General features: G+C 36.9%; 1 protein-coding gene across 2 annotated transcripts in view; it reads right to left on the reverse strand.

The window, feature by feature from the left end:
- The window catches only part of FBXO11 (F-box protein 11), a 412,771-nt gene that overhangs the window by 224,665 nt on the left and 167,817 nt on the right, over positions 1-20,289 (reverse strand). For both annotated transcript variants that reach the window (XM_090399679.1, XM_090399680.1), the window contains exon 8: positions 5,691-5,802. In XM_090399679.1, the coding sequence (XP_090255805.1) occupies positions 5,691-5,802 (112 nt within the window). The remainder of the gene's footprint in view (positions 1-5,690; positions 5,803-20,289) is intronic.

A 20,289-nucleotide genomic window follows, 5' to 3' on the forward strand; every position in this document is an offset into this window, starting at 1 on the left:
GATATGATTCAGGGAGTACAAATGAACACTTGTACCATACAGACAAAAACAACACAATAATAATGAAACAAGTGGATCTGACCTTAAAGTCCTATTTAGGTGGGATGCTCTCTATGGATGTTTGTAGGAGGCCTAGGTTGTAAAATTGGATTTCTGAGGATTAATGTTTTCCATAATCTGGGAATTTTCTTGCATCGGTATTTATTTAAATTTGGTTGATTTCTAAATGCAGCTGCAGATTCCAAAAGCAGTGTTTCTTTTTGAAAGTTACTGTGTTTGTTTTTCAACAAGATCCTGTAAGTGGTATTCAATACATGGCCTGCAAGACCAGATTGACCATAGTTGTGATTGCAGATGTATGTTGTGTGTTTATCTATGTGAATAGTGGCTGATCTACCTGTCTGTCTGTCCAAAGTATGCCAACTTGCAGGAACAGGACACTATATGTCTATGACTCATTTTTCAAAATTTTTCATGTAAAAATTGGTGAGTGGGGTGAGAAGAGGGAATCCATAGTAGTTATCTATATCTGGGTATAAATTTTTTTCTTCCAAGAAAAATATCCAGAATTGATTTTGAAGAGCGTTAAGAAGTCATTCAAGGGAATATTGGTAAATAGCGAGGTGATGTCAAAGCTTACCATTATATCTGCATTTTTTAATTCAGATTTTCGATAGAGTTTTAAAATGGGTTGAGTTTTTTTATATGGGATGTAGTGTGACCAGTGAGGGATGGGAGGCGGCAGTTTAAGAGAGTTTGCTAGCTGTTCTGCTAATTTACAGCAAGGAGAATTATTGACATCTACTGCAGATCTTAGATGGGAATTAGGTTTATGGTAACTGTACCCTTATATACTCTGGTGATAACAATACTTTTATATTTTTGAGGCTTGCTTTAGAGCAACAAGTTGGCTAGAAAATAATTACTTTTCATAGAGAAGACTGGGAAAGAATATTGGTGATGTCAATTCTGATGCTGTTGTTAAAAAATACAAATATATTGGTAAGCTTTGACATCACCTCACTGTTTTCCAATATTCTTATGAATGACATCATAACCATGATTTGGCTGTGGTGCAAGCCTATGCACCTAATCTGGAGTCAGAATACTCTGCCTTCCTAGAGGAAGTGGATGCTGCTTTTGACAGGGTGGCAGACATGGAATCAGTCCTGCTAATGGGTGACTTCAATGCACATGTTCGAACAGATGACCAGACGTGGAGGGGTGTGGATGGGAGGAACGGTGCCCCGACCTTAACGTGAATGGGTTGAAATTATTGGACTTCTGCTGTACTAACAGCTTCTCCATAATGAATACCTTCTTCCAGCACCGAGAAGTCCATAAGTATACCTGGTACAGGGATACACTAGAACAAAGGTCTCTGATTGACTTCTTTATAGTCTCAGCAGACCTATTTTTCTCAGTGTTGGATGTTCGTGTGAGAAGAGGGGCAGAATTGTCAACTGACCACCACCACCACATTGTGTGCACTCTACGGCTCCAGAAACCAGACGCTACCATCAATGCTGGTAGGCCTAAGCAGCTATACCGCGTGAAATGGGAGACATTGGAAAATGAGGCTGTGAGGAAGAATTTTGCAGATGCCATTTCCTCCAGGTTCAAAGAGATTCCCAAGCATACTGCAGATGTTGAGGAGAAGTGGAAGCTGTTCAGAACAGCTGTCACTGCTTCTGCACGCTCGTACTGTGGCAGAAAGCGGCTTGGCGTGGCAACAGGCAGTGAGAAAAGGACACCTTGGTGGAACCAAGAAGTCCAAAAAACTGTCCGGGCAAAAATGGAGTCCTACCTAACATGGCTTAGAGTCAGGTCACCTGAGATGCGTTTGCGGTATGCTGAGGCACGAAAAGCTGCTGCTGAGGCAGTAAAGACAACAAAGTAGAAGGCTTGGGAATCCTTTGGAGAAAGATTAGACTCATCCTATGCAAATGCAAACAAAATATTCTGGCAGACCATCTGCTGCCTTCGAGGGAGGAAACTGTGCACAGCAACGGCAATTAAGGCCTCTGATGGTGCACTTTTAACAACCAAGAAGGATATCCTCCACAGATGAAGGGGATACTTTGAGAGCCTTCTTAACCCGGGTGGCCCAGCAGTTGTGGACATCCAAGAGGTGCAGATCGGGGCAATGACTAGTCTCACAGCAGAAGAGCTCCATTTAGCAATAAAATCGCTAAAATCGAGCAAGGCTGCTGGCGATGATGAAATTCGGCCCGAAATGCTAAGAGCCTTAAATCGAGACGGTGTTCTCTGGCTGACTTGAGTGTGTCAGGCTGCTTGGATATCTGGGCAAGCACCAAAGCAATGGCAGACAGGCATAATAATACCAGTCTTCAAGAAGGTAGACCAGAAGGATTGGAGTAACTATCATGGCATCTCTCTGCTCAGCATGCCTGGGAAAGTGTATGCTAGGTGCTTGGAAAGAGGGTGCAGAAGCATAGTTGAGTCAGAGTTCCAGCAAGAACAATGTGGCTTTCGTCCTGGTAGAAGCATAACTGACCAAATCTTCACTTTAAGGCAAGTCTTTGAGAAATCTTGGGAATATGCCAAGAATGTCTACACGTTTTGTGGACTTGGAGAAGGCATATGACTGGATTCCTTGGGATAAGCTTTGGCAAGTAGTACAGGAGTATGGAGTGGATGGCCAACTATTAGCTGCCATCAAGTCCATGTATGAATGCCCAGAGTTTTGTATCAGGGTAAACAGCACGAAGTCTGAACCTTTCACAGCCTCCTTTGGCCTCTGCCAAGGGTGTGTTCTGTCACCCCTCCTTTTCATAATATTTATGGACTGGATTGATAGGCACAGCCGAGGCAGTGAGTGTGTGTAAGAATTGGAAGATGTAGCATTGGACGTCTGCTTTTTGCAGATGACCTAGTTCTGCTTAGCTCTTCCACAGATGACCTCCAGCAGACCCTGGATAGGTTTGTAGCTGTTTGTGCAGATGCCGGAATGAAGATCAGTGTGGCCAAAACTGAAACATTTGTGGTTTCAAGACAACCATCCCAGTGCACTCTACATGTAAGTGGAGTCCCAATGAGGCGGGTGGAAAAGTTTAAATACCTCGGGTCCATATTCACGAATGATGGAAAATGGGACGTAGAGCTAGATACTCGAATTGGCTTAGCAAGCTCAATATTGTGGGAGCTTGGCCGTTCGGTAGTATGGAAGCAGGAATTAAGCCAGAAGGCAAAGCTGGCTGTCTTCAATACAGTCTATGTCCCCATCCTCGCCTATGGTCATGAGAGTTGGGTAATGACCAAAAGAATGTGGACATGAATCCAAGCGGCTGAAATGAGGTTCCTTCAAGGGGTTGCGGGGCTGACAAGACTCGACAGAGTCAGAAGCTCTGCAATTCGGGAAACCCTCAATACTCAACCACTGCTTCTCCGTGTTGAGAGATCACAGTTACGTTGGTACGGGAACCTGGTCAGAATGCCACAAGAGAGGATCCCTCAGCAGGTCCTCTTTGCCCAAGCCAGAGGGTGGGAGGCCACATGGAAAGCCAAGGACTCACTGGATAGATTATATCCAAAACCTTGGGTGGACATGTTTGGGAATCCCACCAGAACACCTGAGCTTGGTGGCAGAGGATCATGACCATTGGAATTTCCTCTTGCAGCTGTTGCCCCCACAACCCAATTAGGAAAGGTGGGCCTTGAAGATGTATGTATGTATGACATCATAACACTCTTAAAAAACATTTATCCTTCTGATATCTTAGATCTCTTTTCCTTTGCCATCAATTCTAGATATTTTTCTTGGAAGAAAAAAAATTTATACACAGATAGAGGGAACTACTGCAGGTTTCGTCTTCTCGCCCCACTCACTAATTTTTACACAGAAAATTTTGAAAAAATGAGCCATAAACTCAGCCCCCTCAAACCTTCTATCTGGCTAACATGATGATATGTTCTCTATAATGTGTTCTCTATTTAGCCTCATCGCCAAGACACATTAGCCTCCTTCCTCTGTTACTTTAATAGTCTACATCCAAGAATCCAGTTTACGATGAAAAAGGAAACTAACAATAGTTAGTTTACCCTTTCTAGAGACCTTAGTGACAGAGGAAGGAGTCTAATTAAAAAATAATCAATCCTTCTTCCAATCCTTGACCTTCTCTTCAGAAAGGTTTCAGGAATGCCATCAACATCACCTATATCCATGGTACATCTGAAAAAATAGCCAAGTCCTTGGAAAAAAAAATACAACCTCTGCACAGCTTTTAAGCACCACTAGAAATCTGTTAAACTTACCTATTCCACTTAAGATCAGCACCCTCCTCTTTCAGTGCTTGAAGTATGGGAAGTGTCTGTTCCTATAAGTTGCCATACTTTGGACAGATCAGCCAATATTCACATTGATGAACATAAAACATAAGTCTGGACCATGCTGGGTTTTTGAAAAAAAACCAGGATGATCCATCACAGTAACTTTCAAAAAGAAACGCTGCTTTTGGAATCTGCAGCTGCACTCAGAAATCAACCAGATTTGAATAAATACAGATGCAAGAAAATTCCGAAAATATGGACAACATTAATCCTCAAAAATCCAAATTTACAATCTAGGCCAGGGGTCGCCAAACTTCTTTGACCATCGACCCCTTCAAGAGTTTGACTTTTTATCGACCCCCCTGTATTTTACTATTACGTAATTATAATAGGACAAGCAAAAAAGACGCTTACGTGAGTTTTTAGATTGTTTATTTTATAGTTACAGTCTTTACTGTATGTATAATATAGTATATATTATTATATTACTTTTACTACTACTATTACTATCACTAGTAATATCACTGGTATTACTAGTGATATTAATAAACTACTGGTATTACTACCAGTCCTGCTGAACTCTTCAACATAGAGAAGTTTAGCTCGTGAATGGATAACAATCGAATTATAATATGTATGTTGATGCGCAAAAATGAGACTGGGATCAACACGTGTGCGGTTCTTATTTACTCATACATACACGTATTCAATCTCGCTCCCACCATGCTGGCCAGGTGGGAACCACTCAAATCCGTTTATTGGTAAATACGTCATTTTGGCCTACTTTATTGGCCTCCGTAACTATTTTCATGACCTTGCTCCATCTTACAGGTCCTATGTAATGTCACTGTTCCCACGATTCACTCTTAATTGCGTTGTCATTCAGGATGGAGGTAATCCAAGTTATCTGAATTAAATATTACCTGTACAATGATGTCTTATATTTTTCTATCGACCCCTGGGGGTCGATATCGACCACTTTGGCGACCACTGATCTAGGCCTTCTACGAATGTCCATGAAGGGCACTCCACCTAGACTTTAAAGTTAGATCCATGAGACATTTATTATGGTGTTGCCTTTGTGTGTGTGTGTGTGTGTGTGTGTGTGTGTGTTACAAGTGTTCAATTGTATTGCGTGAAGATGTCTCAGTGACTAAGACAAAATATTGGAAGAATTAGAAGTTTTTAATCCTTTCTTATTTTGATATGATATTATCATAGTGCTGTTATGATAATCCATTAAATTTCCAACACTATATCTTCTCAGCACTTAAGCCATAAGACATGTATAACTAATAAACCTCTCTTAATTAATGTATAAAAATTTATATATTCATTAAGACTGACTTTGAGAAATATAATTTCTCAAAGTCAGCCACAACAGATACTAAGCAACTTACCAACTGATGTACTTCTTATTATACAATGATCAACAGTAGGAGAGCAATTTTCAGTTACTTCAAGACAATAATGTTTGTGATGTGGTACAGATGACGTCATGTCTGGTGTAAACTGAAATAAAGAAAAATATTTTTTTCACTTAATAAAAAATATTTTTTCCACTTATCTGCAAAAACATGACAGTTTGGAAATTTATTTTCAAGGCTGCTCATTTCCCCATAATTTATTAAAATAAATTAAATGAGAATGTGTAAGATGTTTAATATGAAATTTATATCATATCAAGGGTATTAACACTTAGTACTCAAGAGCAGTGAAATGACTAAGAGTAGGTTGAAAATGCTAGTTGGAGAGTTGAGCCAAGATAGTATCATTAGTACCCAAAACTCAATAATCAGTCTGGTTTTTGGAGTGTGGTGGGCAACTTGCCAAGGGTTGACCCCTTGCCAGGAGAATCTTTCCATTCTTCAGAACATTTCTCTGTAACTGGAGATTCCAAAAATATTATCCTACACTGATAACTGAAGGTGTTCTCAGGAAAGATATTTCTGTGATTTAGCCAATCACAATGCTATAGTGAAGTCATTTTAATTAAATCTCACTGTGGTAATGCATTTTGCAGTCTTATATATAAGCATCTTCTTTCTGATTACTGATTAAACTGTTTCTGTGAACCTCCTAACTCCATGTAACAGCCATTTTTTCTTGAACTACTGAATCAGACAAAGGCAACGATGATAATGTCAATGGATTTTGTTAACTTAAATGTTAACATTATTATAAAATTTGAGTAAGCTACTCAAACATGACCCTTAGTAAATCCAAACCCATGCTGTACATTGCAAAGTACAGATTCTCCGTCAACCCATTTCTGTATGCAAGCTCTCAATTTTTCTAATATCTTCAACTGCTGCTCTGGAGATATTGATAAGTAGCTAGATACACCAGTCTTTGACCAATCCATGTGCAATGAGATTGGCACAATCTTTCCACTCCTGTAAAATATTTCCTGTGCTGAGACAAGTTATACAGACAAGTCAAGAATACAGTCAATTTTTCTGAACACTTTCTTAGCATCCATGCAGAAATCCTCAAAAAAATACAGACAAATTTTAAGTTTATGCAATAGCTACAGTACTTCCTTCTCATACACTGAGTTACAACATTCAATGTAGATGCAGTGTTATGTAGCATTGAGCTCCATATTACTTACTCGAGGCTGACATCTCTTAGCAAAGTGGGCACTCATTAGCTGAACAATCTCTTCTGAACCCATCACCTACATTTTACGCTGATTATTTAATTCTTTGCACTCTCAGGACACATTCCGAAACTGTACCATTAAATATTGTTTTAATGCTTGCCATGCACTGCTGATATCCTTTCCATCTAGCAACTGATACTATTGGACCAAGTTTATTATTTTACTCCAGCTGATCATAATTTTCTTCCTTTTAATTCAGCATATAACATTTTCTGAGCAGGACATCCATATACTTTGTCTCCCATAACATCATCATCATCATCAAATTCCTGCCATGTACCCTCAAGGGGTGTACAGGATATGATAGTACATGAAAAAAATTACATCATTACTAACTTCCTATCTACAATTTTCCTCCAAATCAGTCTGTTACTTGTCAAGACTCCAACATTATCAGATCTTATATTTCTCTCGTCTAAGGCACTTTGTACCGTATCAATCCACCTATATCTTGGTCTTCCTCTGGATCGTTTTGCTGCCAACCTGGCAGAGAACACTTGTTTTGCTAATCTTTCCTCGCCCATTCTGTTTAAGTGACCATACCACCTGAGATTAGCTCTGCTAACACATTCCTGGATGCTGACAATGTCAAGTTCTTTCCTAATATCCTCATTTTTAATATGATATTGCCATTGATGCCATCTGTTCATGCCTCTTAATCTTTCTCAGGACTTTCATATCTGCGGTCTCTAGTCTTTGGTCAAGTGTTTTATTTCTGACCCAGCTCTCAGATCCATAAGTTAAAACTGGTTTGAACACTGTCTTGTATACAGCTAATTTAGTGTTCCGACTCATTTCTCTCTTATTCCATATGAATTTATTCAATTGACTTCCTACCATACCAGCTTTGCTGATTCTGTTGTCTATTTCTATATTTAATTTACCATCTTCACTAAAAATCGTGCCTAAGTAGCTGAAATGTTTTACTTGTTCCACGGGTTCTCCATTCACAACACAGTTGACATTTTCAATGATTCTGCCCATTTTCATTGTCTTTGTCTTCCCATTGCTGACCTTCATACCATATCCACTACAACAGCCATTCAATTTAGTCAGAGAATCTTGCAGACCTGTAGCGGATTTATTTAGAAGTATAACTCCCATAACATTAATTGGATAATGATGAAATTTCTTCTCATGAAATTTCATTGTTATCCAATTAATGTTCAGATAAATTCTCACACGATAATTACTTATTCGACATGAGGCCAGTTTAATCATGCATTTTATTTTCACCAGTAATTAATTAATCCTGTAAGTCTGTAACAACACTCCATAAATGATGTATTTCACCTTGTTAGATTTGTCTTCACACCAGATAGCTTCATATTCACTGCACACATGGAACATTATTATGAATACTGAACTAATAACAGTTTTCTACCCTAAATGGATTCAAATCTTTCCAAATCATCCAATATCAGCAGCAACCTTCCCCCCTCACTCTCCTATCTAAAAATGCTATTTTTTTTTACATTCAACTCCATGTATTATATCTGCCTCTGAAAGCCAGGTATCACTAATATCTATGAACATATTCACCAAGACAACAACTCGATCCCCTGGTTCCTGATACTCCTAGCATTTGTGCACATACTTAAGTTACCTCCGGCCTTATTTGTTAGACTCAACTCAGTAACTTGCTTAGTTCAGCTGGACAACTTGCATACTTTTATTCATATCCAGTACCTCACTTATGAAAATATCCTTGCACCTATCTAATAAGTCCAAACTTGGAAAGCATATAACTGTCCTTTCATCATGCGCTCCTCACTTTCTATGGACATATCACAATTACTTAATATCTCTCTCACAAGTAGATACTCACTTCCCTCTGACATGATGTAGTTTTCCTGGCTCTGCATATTAGGTATCATACCAATAAGTAATTTCTCCACACTCCTGATACCAAATGTATTCAACTGCAGGACTTCTGTCTTATATCCTTTCTTCAATCAAACTAATTTCACACATCAAAAAACTTGCACCATTTCTACCCAAACACTGTGCAATGAATCATTTGCTACCACAGCCCTTCTTAATTCAATACCTATCATTTTTACTTACTCTTCACTCTCACTTCTAGTAACCTTTCATTTCCTCTATCATAATGTACTTAACTCTAGTTAAATCATTTGTACCATCTATTTTAATTTGCTATATTTCTGTTTTGTTACATTTTTGATTTTTTACTCCTGGAAAAAAAGTAATAGCATGGTCATCACAGACAAGTTTTATAAATGCCATATTCAACTTACATCAGTTATTATCATTATTCAATGGTAACTTCACCCACTTCGATATTTTTTTTATCCTTCCTGTACTTAATGCATTTCATAATGGTAATTCTAGGAATAAGATGAATGACAATGGATAATATAGTAACAAAAATAATTTTATTATTTCCTACATTTCCCTAAAGTCAAATTGCCATCATCAGGGAACAGTACACAAGTAAATATACATGTACACAGGCACTACATCAGTAAGAAGAAACTAATATGAAAAAGCAAGGAAAGTCCTAAATTGCACCACCTAGTGGGATTCATTGGATATTCTTGGCACTTGAGAGCTTTATGTAACCATACTCATTCAAGCTGGGATTGATTTATTAATTAATTTATTATTATTTTATTTTTTTAATAGAGGCAGATTCGAGGAACAGTCTTTTATACTTGTATTTGCTTTTGTGAAATGAGACTTCTTCCAAACAATGGATGGCAGATATCCAAGTCATGGTGGTGGCAGGCACCAAGATGTAGTCTTCATGTGCAAAGATTCTGATGTTGGCTCTCTAGCCTGTTTGGCCATAAGCAGGACAGCTTACAACTGCAGGTCACTTGAAAGACAGGCAAATCTAAAGAATGTAGATGATCTTTAGAAGAGAATTCCAGGAATCTAACTGGCTTTTGTGTAATCAAGTTACTCTGTCTACAGAAATCCTTCTCCCCACCCACCCACCCACATGTAGAGAGAGAGAGATGTCTACCAGGAGTAACACCAACATATTTTCCAATAGTATAGTATCATGAAAACTTAAGCTAATGGGGAAAAATTGATTTGCTCTGATGAAAATCCCCTCATCAGTCAACTTAACCATGTCCCCACCAGATCAAAAAAATACTGATATCTCCAATCTGATATATATACCTCCAATACTAATGTACCACCAACAAACTCAAAATGAAATTTTGAGTTTGTTAGTGATAGACAAAATGAAGTTTGTATTCCTCATATTGTTTTACTGCTAGACAAAAATGACAACATGCTGAAAAACTGTAATTGTCACATTGGTTTGGATGGCCATCTCCATCCACAATGAAACCTGGAGGTGTGGGTTGGAATCCCACAATGCAATGGATGTTTCTGAAAGTTTTCAGGCAGCAATAATTTTCATTACCTCCCTATTATAATGGAGATGTGAGGTTGCATAAAAAAGGCCTATCTGGACTATACAGCAATGTTTCAAGATTATCTAATAATTCTCCAACTTAAAGTACAGATTGTACATAACTATATAAAAAAGGCCTTTCTGTTTGGATTATGGATTATAATGAGATGGTGTTTGGAAAAGAGCAGTAACTGTTAACCACCTTAATGAATGAAGTGGATCTAACACAAGCAGCTTTCTATCTTTTATCATACAATTAACTTACTGTGCCTCAGTAGCACAGTAGCCAGTGCCTCAGTCTCATAATCTGAAGGTCGTGAGTTCGTTCCTCACCAGGCACTAATTATTTTTGCTGGGCTGGTAGGCTAAGTGGGTAGCATATCTGCTCTCCAACCAAAAGGCTGTGGGTTCGATGTTTGTGATTGTCTGTGAAAATACCAACGGTGGTGGTGGTGGTAGGCAGTAGATGGCATTGGGGTAGTTGATGTAGTTTGTTGTAGTTGGTGGAGACAGAGAGTTGTAGAGTAGATGCCCTCCCTTCGATGAGTCTTTGAACCTCCTTGGAAGTGACACGTAATAATAACAATCCCTTAATGGTAGAGAAGTTAATGGGTTAAACATAACGGAGTTGTGACCTTTGAGACTATTTGACTTACAATACATGGATTTTGTATATCAGGAAATTCCAACTAATTAGTTTTCCTCTATATGTTAATTGGTATGTTCACAAGAGATATAAAAAGGAATTTCATTTTGGAAGATGTGGAAGGAAAAAAAAAGATATTTCAAAATATGACAGATGTGTCGGTCAACAGGCTGTGGGGTACAAATTGCAGTATGGACATAGTTTGATTTACAGTAATGTGGACATGGAATTTCATATAACAGGAAATTCCAAGTCATCAGTTTTGATTTATATTGTGCTCGATATATAAATGTCTGCAGGTGAATTTCATCATCCAATGTGAGACCCATGTCCTACTTATTTGACACTAACATATGTAACAAATAAACAGAAATACAAGGAAAAGATCATCATCATCAAATATATACCGTCAAGGGGTGTACAGGTTTTGATAGTACTACATGAATAATTTATATCATTACTAACATCCTACTACAATTTTCCTCCAAATCAGTCTGTTACCTGTCAAGACTCCAATATTATCAGGCCTCATATTTCGGTCTTCTAAGGCACTTTTCACTGTATCAATCCACCTATATCTTGGTCTTCCTCTGGGTCCTTTTCTGCCAACCTGGCAGAGAACACTTGTTTTGCTAATCTTGGGTCTCACATTCTGTTTAAGTGACCATACCACCTGAGATTAGCTCTGCTAATGCATTCCTGGATGCTGACAATGACAAGTTCTTTCCTAATATCCTCATTTTCAATATGATGTTGCCATTGATATCTGCTCACGCCCCTAATCTTTCTCAGGACTCTCATATCTGCAGTCTCTCAGATCCATAAGTTAAAATTGGTTTGAACATTGTCTTGTATACAGCTAAATTAGTATTTTGGCTAATTTCTCTCTTATTCCATATAAATTTATTCAGCTGACTTCTTACCATACCAGTTTTGTTCATTCCGTTGTCTATTTCCATATTTAATCGACTATCTTCACTAAAAACAGTGCCTAAGTAGCCTTAATGTTTAACTGTTCTATAGGTTCTCCATTCACAATGCAGTTGATATCTTCAATGTTTATGCCTATTATCATTGTTTTGTCTTTTTAATTCTAACCTTCATACCATATCTATTACAACAGTTATTCAATTTAGTCAGGGAATCTTGCAGACTTGTAGGGGATTTATTTAGAAGTATAACATCGTCTGCATAAAGCAAAGAGTTGACATTAACATTTCCAATTATGATATCTGGTTTAATACCACTTTCCTTCATAATGTGATCTACATAGATAATGAATAACAGGTTGGATAATGTATATCCTTGTCTGACACCAGATTTAACATTAAACCATCTTCCTGTATTTCCATCAATTCTAACTGCTGACTTACAACTCATTTAAACAAAGTATTGCTTGATATAATGCCCCACTGACACCATACAACTGTAGAGTTTTGAATAGCCTCTCTCTCTCTTGGCACCTTGTCATATGCCTTTTCCAGATCTACAAAACTTAAATACAGATCTTTCTTTTATTCCCATGATTTCTCAACCATCTATCATAAAGTGAAAATCTGATCCTAACAGCCTCTATTTGCCCTGAATCCAGCTTGTTCTTCCCCAAGCTTTTCTTCCAAAATCCTTCTCAACCATTTCTCAATTATACTTGCATATATCTTACCAAGAACACTCAGTAATGAGACAAAAGAGAGGTACGAATTCCAGATGATTAGAGTATGAAAGTTCTACTCTAATCATCTGGAATTCATCCCTCTCTACAGGCCTTCTGAACTATGCAGTGCAGTCAGTGTAAGACTTTTATACCACCATACTTCAACATTTCTGGTCGAATATCATCTACTCCTGCTGCGTTTCCACATTTCAAGACTTTGATGGCTTTTTCTACTACAAGTATGGATACGTATTCCTGATTGTATGCCTGTTGAGTGTTTTTTACCACTGTGCTGTCATCACTGCTTGTTTTATTTAGCAGTTTTTCAAAGTATATACTCCATACTTCAAGGATATCTTTCTCTCCCGTTTTCATATCACCTTTATCATCTCTAACTCCTTTTACAGCACTCTTTCCTCCATTTCTAAGCTTCTTCAACACCCTCCAGAATATCTTGCCACTTCTTGATAATTATTTTCTATGTTCTTATCAAAGTCTTCCCATGACTTCTGTTTAGCCAGTTGTTTTACACAGTTTAGCTCTCTTACATTTGTCTCTGTATTCTCTAAGAGCACAGCTGATTTATTTAACAGGAACTTTTGATATGCTTTCTTCTTTTCCTTCACTGCCTCTTTAATCTCCTGTCTACCATTGACTTCTGATTTTTTTATTCTTACAGATAACCTCACGACATGCCTCTCTGGATGAATCAATCAGTATTTTCTTCAGGGCTTGCCACTGAATCTCCAAGGTTTGGTTCCTGTTCTCAAACTCTTTCATTTTTTCTTGAATAATATTTGTGTATTTTAGTCTACAGTTCACATCTGAGAGCTGCTCAACTTTTATTTGCTTTAAAACTTTCTTCCATGTTCTTTTCAATTTTATCCTGCTCAAGACTAAACAGTGATCACTTCCAATTTCAAATCCTCTGTACACTCTGGTGTCCTGCACCAGGGAGAAAACATCACTATCAACAATAACATAGTCAATGAGACTTTTCTTATTCCGTGCCTCATTTGGGCACATTTTTATGTCAGAACATTGTGTTAATAATAACCAGAGTCCACGTCCTGAGCAGAAATCCAACAAGTATTTGTCATTATTATTAGCTTGGCTCATCTCTCCAAATTTTCCCAAATTTCTGTATTTAGATCCCCAACAAGGATCAACTGTTCCTTTTTCATTGTGCCAGTTGCTTTCTCTAAAGTCTCAAAATATTTCTCCACTTCTAACTTAGTAGAACCTTCTGTGGGACCATAAACACAAATAAGTCCCATTGTCCAGTTTCCCATTCTCATATTTGTCCACACGCTACTTCAGACTGCCTGCCATTCAAGAAGATTAGCCTGGTATTTAGTGTTGAATATTATGGCTACTCCTTTTTCTTGATTGTCATTGCCTAAATATAACATTTTGTATTTATTGCTCAAAAAATCTCACCAGTTTTTGTCTTTTTTGTTTCAATCATCCCTATTATATCGATCTGGTACTTATCCAATTCCTCAGCTAGCTCCATTTCTTTGCCATTCTGGCTTCTTATGTTGATAGTACTGATCTTGAACTCTAGTGATGTTGATTTGGGGTGGGTTTTAGGATTTGTTCAAATAGGTGACTTTTCGCTATTTGCCCTGGCTCCCTGGCAAAAACAACGGGGCCTTGTTTAACCGGGCAACACCCCAGCCGGCATGAAATTCTGTCATGTTGTACCATCACTTGAAATTTTAAAAGATAAAAAAATCCTTAGCTCACTGATAACACTAGCATACTACAAATTTATAATCTATCTGGAGGTGGGAGTTACATTAATAAAAATTAAATAAAAAAATTAAAAAAAACTAGCAATAAATCTATAACAATAATTAAAATAAATACTTGAAATCTTTGGGTTTTCAAATCAATGCAATGGAACAAAATATGTGTTCTTTTGTTTTATTAAAAACACTGCTGATATTATTTTCACAATAATGTCAAGAACAATACAAAGAAGATAGATAGTTAAGATTCTGCAAACTAATAAATTATCAGATGTTATATTTAGGGATGTGCCTAAGCATACTGAATTAAATTTTATAAACAAATGTTTTTTTGGGGGAAAAAATTCATTAAAAAACTTATCCATTTTTTGTTCAAAATATTTCTTTATAAAATTTAATTTGCAATATTAAAATGTATTATAGAAACTCTGAACGTTTCAAAAACTGAATGGAAAGTTTATGAGAATACAATCTTTGGCATTGCAGTTGCCTTAGCTTGCACTACTAAAAAGATGTATGCAGGTGAAGCATCAGTATATTCGACTTTTATTAGCTCTTTTGAACTGTTAGTTCTCATTGGAGATCACTTTTCCAATGAGAATCACAAGGCAATTTCTGTTTCAGAGAAATGAATTTTGCCTAAGTGATCAGCGGTTGGTGTTTAAGAGTAATTATTAAAGAAGAGCATAAATGTATTCATTCTGACACTGTAAAATAAACAGATCAATCCATAGCTCATCCAGTATTTAAGAAACTTGGATCGTTTCTTCAGTAGTGCAAGCTAAGACAACTCTGATGCTGAGGTTTGTTATTTTTCATAAGCTCTCCAAGTTTATATATACTGCTCTGCCAAAAGTATCTGGACACCACTTGTCTGGCAGGCCATACATAAACATGTTGGGCAACCCTTTGCAGCAATAACTGCTGCAACATGTCGTGGAAGGCTGTTTACAAGTTGCTGACACTGCTCTGGTGGGATATGTTGCCATTCAGCCTTCAAACGCTCCAACAGTTGATGGTGTTGGTGATGGATGGCGTGTACAGGCATATGCAATGCTGCAAAATATCCCACATCACTTCAATCAAGTTCAAATCGGGACTCTGAGCCAGCCAAGGCAACAGGTTAATGCCAACCTCTGTGAACCAACTTTTAAGTTATACACACAGCATGCCATGCTGTTGTCCTGCTGGAAGAAATAATTGGTTGTATTCCCACAGAACTCCACCATTAATCCAGGAAGATGGTTGGCCAGCACCTCCTTGCAGCCAGAAGTAATGAGTCTGATGGCAGCACCACATATGAGCCCCACACCTGCAGAACAGAACACTGCCCATACCATGACTCTACCACCACAATCCTTCACTGTGGGCATAAGAGTCTTGATCATATCTCTTGTGAGGTGATATGATCCCCACACGACTCCAGTCCCACACAAGTCCATCTGATTGGTGGAGAGTAAAGTGGCTCTCATCATTCCACATCACTTTCGTGCACTGGTCACTTGTCCAGCGTTGACACCAGTGCAGATGCTACCGAGCATTTGCCTCTGAGATGAAAGGCTTCCTCTTTGCAGCCCGCCCAAAAAACCAATCTCATGAAGGGCACACTGCACTGTTCGTGTTAATGGGCCACACTGGGAGGTGGAAGGAGAACCCGCCAGGTATTACTGATACAGCAGTTGTGATGGCTTGAAGAGTGGTCCTACGAGTCTTTGTGACCTTTCATGCAATGGCCTAATTGTCACTGCCTGAAAGGATACAGGGTCTTCCTGATCATGGTGTGACCATTGCAGCATCTTGTTTCTCATATTTCTTACAATTACATGTACACTGGATCATGGATGCTTGGCGAGAACACTGATCTCATGGATGAACTTGAAACTTATACAGCACCCAATGATCATGCCTAGTTCAAAATCACTTAGCTGACGTGTCTTGGGTATGCTGACCAGCTGTGTTCTGTAAAACTGCTGCCTTGGATGTTTGTTATCTTCCTTTTATAGCAGATCCCATGCAGTGCTTTATGAGAGATGACTACATTATATCTAGGGGTGTCTGGATACTTTTGGCAGGGCAGTGTGTGCATGTATATATACACACGCTGCCCTGCCAAAAGTTTGAAATAAGCATTTTTCTGTACCATCTAATATTAATATTTATTTTACATTGCCAAAATGAAGACTTTTTGTATCTTATTTGATAAAAAGTGAAAATAAAAGTTTGCTTTCCTTAAATATAATAATGACATTGTAAAGGAAAGAATTCTCAAATATTTTGGTCGCATTTCAAGAAGTGAAAATGATAACCTAGAAAATCTTATCATCCAGAGCAAAGTGAAAGGACAAAGAAAAACAGGATGACCAAGACGCTGGGACCAGATTGAAAAGATCACTGGACTCACTTTGGAGTTGGCCACTGTTGTAACAAAAGAGAAAGAAATGAAGAGGCATTGTGGCTTGGGTCACGAGTCCTCAGCCATGAGGAGACAGAGCAAGAAGAAATATAATAACTGTCAAATTTTTAACTATATAGCCAAGATGCTTCAATTTGAAATAAATAAGATACCCAAATGGAGGATATTATGAATCCATCCATATTTGATAGCCAAATATAGAACAAAACTGAAAAGATTCAAAAATTTGCTAGAGCTTGTAAGAACATAACCTTCTCAAAAGCATTCATTCTAATAAATTTTTGAAAGAAAGACATTTTTTCTACATTTCTTACTTTCATTTATTTCCATATTTTGCTATGAAATATATATGTATCCGTAATATTCTCTATTGTAATATCTTATGTATCACAAATATAAGCTTCTTAACTCTAGACATTCATATTTTATTACGCATCCACTAAGAGATTAATTATGATGAATTGAACTTTCTGACATACAGCAGTGAATGAGTTTTTCGTTACTTAGTGATGAGAATTTTTTTTTATGTGGTTCCCACTGAAAGGTTATTAGTAAACTTGTATTATGGGTGGGCTAAGTTTTACCCCATTTTCATAAATTTTTTAAATATTTTTTATAATTTTTTATTTATTTTTACATCATCTGGAAGCCCTGCTCTAGAGACCAAACATGGAACTTTTTCAAGCCTCCAATTAGCATGGCAGCAGCAGTTTCCATACTGGGTGATGAAATTCATCTCCCACCTAAAGACAATCACAAACATCCATGCCCATGGCGTCAGGATTTGAACCCACGACCTGCTGGAGAATGGGTACGTTGACTACTTGGCAAGTGAATGATGAGTTTAGTAGCGATTTTGTGTCGCTCAATAAGATTTAGAGTGATTTTGTAGGTAACTCAGAGCTTTTGGAAAGGTAACACCTGCACTTTATCTGAAATTTTTTGAACTTGATCAGTCTGATGTTTCGTGTTAGTGAAACTTACTCAAAGCATTATTAAAACTCAAATACACTGGCTGTGGTCAGAGTTTGTGTTGTTTAAATAGTGCAAGCCAAAGCGACTCCAATTCCAGTCTTGTTCTCATAAGCTCACTGGCAAATTTTTTAAACTTCATATTCTTTCTACATTTTGCAATAAAATATAGATGGATCTATAATATTCTCCATTTTAATATATAAAAAAAAACTATTATTTAATTTCATGGAGAATATTGTATTTAAAAAACAATGCAGCATAAAAATCAGGAAAAAAAATTGCACTTATGGAACTTAGTTATTCACGATATTTCATAATTTAAAATATGGATTTAATAAACAAAATGAATTTGCAATAAATTATGATGTAGGAAAATTAATTTTCTGCTGGCAGAAATAAAATATGCTGGTAGCTAATGGTGAGAGAAATTTTCTGAAAAATTGTACTGCAAAATAAGTTTACTCATTAGCCTTTAAAACCTTTCTATTTGAACAGTTGTGCAAGATAAGGGGAGGCTTTTTCTGATTGATTGGGTTTATTATGATGCACATAACAGGAATTTCTCCTTCTGCTGGCAGAAGTAATTAGAAGAAATTATATTTCCGAATCAGTAGAAAAATATTTGGGCATTACTAACCATGGAAAGAAAGGAGTAGCTATAACATTCAACACTAAACACAAAGATAAACTTCAAGTTGTATTTTTGTAGTTGGTTTCAAGCAGAGTAACGATATTGGCACATTTCAAAGTGGAAAATGAAGCTTTTTGAGTCATAAGACCTTTAAGTAACAGAGTAGGAAATGAATCCCAAACACACAAAACTGAGAAAAACTGGAGAAAAGGGACAAAGCTTTATACTACAGACTAGTCATCACTAGCACTATGTTCCAACATACAAATGTGCACTAATTCACATGGAGAAAATACACAAGATATATAAAAAATTTCAGTTGTTTATTGTGATTTTATTGTTGATACATGAAGGGATAGCCATATAAGTTTAAGCAGAATAAAATGAACTTCATATTAAAAAAAAAAAAAATTCAAAAAGAATTCAAGTTGAGCAGCTTTCAGTGGTGAAATACAGATTGAAATATACAAATATTATTCTAGAAAAATGAACTAGCTTTGAAAACAATAACCGAACTTTGGAAATTCAGTGCAAACTCGGAAGAAATCATTGATTCAGACAGGAAGGCTGCCTGTCTGAAGGTTGACTGCAAGGATAGAAAAATCAGAACATCATATCATGTTTGTCTCAGGAATTCGGGGACCATTCTAAAAAAAAAAAAAAAAAAAAGAATGCACATCGAAAGTTCCTATCAAGTCAGCAGTGTTCCCTGAGAGAACACAGGGCATCTGTATTGAAAAATATAAGAAAACAAAGCAATCTATAAAACCAGCTAAACAAAAGTGATGGAAGACTTTGATAAGAATACAGAAAATATCATGAAGGTGGCAAAATCTCCTGGAAGTTGATGCACAACTTAAAAATGGATAAAAGAGTAATGGAAAAGGAATCAGAGATGAAGGTCATACTACAGAAGAGTTCATTTTACACAAATTATAGACTACAACCGTGTTATAAATAATTATTTTAATTTACTGACATTTCGACCTTCATATTAAGGTCATCATCAGGAGAACACACACACACACACACACACACACACACACACACACATACATATATATATATATATATATATATATATATATATATATATACAGAAACAGGCTAAATTACATTTCACATAGTATGCTGAAGAGACAATAATTTGATCAACGGTTATTCTACTGGCCTGACTTCTAGTGAAAATAAAATAAATTAACTACATCAAATCGATATTATATTTAAAACAACATCAGAGAAACCGTTCATATAGACAGTTTCGTTACAGTCAAAAAGAAGTCCTAATATAACATGACCATTGTTATTTTAGATTTAGGATCCTGTGTTACCTATGGTTCTATTTAAAATTAACTCTTAAGGAGAAAGGTTAAGTGAATAGAATATGTGCCTTCCATATGTTTGGGATTTATAGACTATCATCATTGTTAAGATTAGGGTGATCGATAAGAATCTCACAGGCCTCCTTAAATTTACGTTCATCCAATGTTTTGGTTGTGATGTAAACAACGGTGCTTTTCCAGTCAATTCTATGTAAAGTGTTCAGGGCATGATCAGAAAGACCACAGTTATTATATTTAATGTGTCATTTATGTTCCTTTTTTCTGATAGAAATTGTGCATCCTGTTTCCTCTATATAGGGCAAATTACAGGTGAAATGAATACGGAATACCATAGGGTGGGCCAGTGTGGGAAGTGGATCCTTGGATGAGTTAAGTAAGTTCTTTAATTTTGGAGGAGGTTTAAAGGTGGCTTTAAGGTTGTATTTTTGTAGTATTTGGTTTATTTTGTCTGATATCCCTTTAATGTATAGATGGTTACAGTTTTATTATAGTCTTGTTTATTTTTGTTTTTAAGTGAGGTCTTGTAG

This window comes from Typopeltis vanoorti, chromosome 10 (assembly GCF_054136105.1).
Source record: "Typopeltis vanoorti isolate ZY-2024b chromosome 10, IOZ_Tvanoo_1.0, whole genome shotgun sequence".
Lineage (NCBI taxonomy): Eukaryota > Metazoa > Arthropoda > Arachnida > Uropygi > Thelyphonidae > Typopeltis > Typopeltis vanoorti.